The following is a 1,706-nucleotide window of genomic DNA, read 5'->3' as shown; positions in this document are numbered from 1 at the left end:
CGTCTACAGGGAAGGTGCTCTTGGGTTACAGCCCAGGCTGGGGCTCAGATTGCCTGTACAGAGCTCAATCTGATCACAGCTTTGGTTACTGCCGAGTTAGAACAGCCACTTTTCTTGTGGAGTATCGTGAAAGACATCACATCGTGGTTTCCCCCGCACGGGATGGAAATGGCCAAGGCTGAGACTCTGAGCTCGAACTAGCACACCCCCAGGGGCAAGAACAGCTCCAGAAATGGGGCACATACTGGTAGGTAGGGACGTACGCTGTGTCCTTGGGGGGTTTCCTCTGTGGCTGTAGCTGCTGCTGTTCCTTTGTTGGTACCTGGCAGAGTCACCCTTGGGTTTTGCTGGTGTTCGTAACCAGGGAACATAAAGGATGCAAAGCAGCACCCAGACCTGATGCCACTATCCTTCCAGTTAGGGTGCCCTGGGGCAAGCAGGGCTGGACCAAATGCACTGTTCAAAGTGGTCCCCTATTCAGGATTTGGATCAGGAAGGCTTATTCCTGTTACCTACTCCTTTAAGTCTCCTTCGTCAATTACCAAAACCCTGCCTCACTGGGTTCTGCCTTAAAAATACAGGGAGAAGAATCTCTAGGAAAGCAACTCAGATTTTTCCCCTTCATTTACAACTTTCTTTTTAACATCACATGAAAATGAATATTACTGGCATCCCATGGAAGCTAAAGACAGGTGATGCTCCAAAGTGACCAAAGAAACAAAAGAAAGGTAAAGCTAGTACCTGTAGGAAGTAGGAACTCATGGGATCCTCTTTGTTGTCCTCGTTGTAGTATAGTCCCCCAACAATGAAGATCTGATTCTCTTTGGTCACCAGACTGATGTGGTTCTTTGGGATTTGAGTAGACAGGGAGGCAAAATAGCACTCGTTGGCAGTGGGATCATAGGCCACTGCTCCACTGTCGCTCACCATGAAAATAAGGTCCTGGAGGAACATCCCAAAGCGCATTGTGTCATTTAAGATCCCTGGGAGAGCATCCTCCTCTGTATCTTCCTCCTCATCGACTGCTCCATTGACAACATTGTCTTTCACTTGCTTTTCACTGCTCTTCTTCACTTTCTTCTTCTTCACCACAGTGAATTTGCCTTTCTGGGCATCCTTCACCATCTGCAGCTTCTTGAGCAGCTCCGGGCTGGACTTCACCATGGCGTGCTTCTCCACGTGGTCCTTGATGTAGTCATTGGCCATGAGGCGGAAGCGAATGCTTTCAAAGATGACAGGCAAGGCCTTCTGCCTGCTCTCATGGTCCTTGGTCCCCACCCACTTCATCACTACTTCGAAGACGGTCTCCTCTTTCTCAATGTTGAGGGAGTCACTGGAGATGATTGCAATAAGCTCATCAGGGGAGAGCTGGTAGAACTCCTCATCCCGAGAGACCAGCGCAAAGCGATCGCAAATGAAATCCCGAGCCGCCACGGCCAGCCGGGCACAATCCAGCATCAAGCCCAGCCTGAAGATAGCCAAGCAGTTGCTGAGGCAGAGCCGCTTCTGCAAGAAGGACACACAGACGGTGAAGATGGAGGGGATCTGGAACATGTTGGCCACAGAGAAGATGTCCTGCACATTCTGCTCTGTGATCTCCAGCTCGGAGGTGTAGATATAATGGAGGATCTTGCCCATGACATCTGGATCAACATCTTCCAAACTGACCTCCCTCTTCTTGCTCTCTTCCGTGTCTGAGAGGAACA

The 1,706-nt window shown here is 50.1% G+C and overlaps 1 protein-coding gene across 1 annotated transcript in view; it reads right to left on the bottom strand.

The window, feature by feature from the left end:
• KLHL40 (kelch-like family member 40) overlaps window positions 1-1,706 on the bottom strand; it is a 9,582-nt gene that overhangs the window by 7,665 nt on the left and 211 nt on the right. Inside the window, exon 1 of the mRNA XM_009700839.1 lies at window positions 742-1,706. This exon is cut by the window's right edge and continues 211 nt beyond it. Coding sequence (XP_009699141.1) covers window positions 742-1,706 — 965 coding nt within the window. The remainder of the gene's footprint in view (window positions 1-741) is intronic.

This window comes from Cariama cristata, unplaced genomic scaffold (assembly GCF_000690535.1).
Source record: "Cariama cristata isolate BGI_N322 unplaced genomic scaffold, ASM69053v1 scaffold18765, whole genome shotgun sequence".
NCBI lineage: Eukaryota > Metazoa > Chordata > Aves > Cariamiformes > Cariamidae > Cariama > Cariama cristata.
Note: the sequence above shows the minus strand (reverse complement) of the source record. Positions and strands in the feature narration are given on the sequence as shown.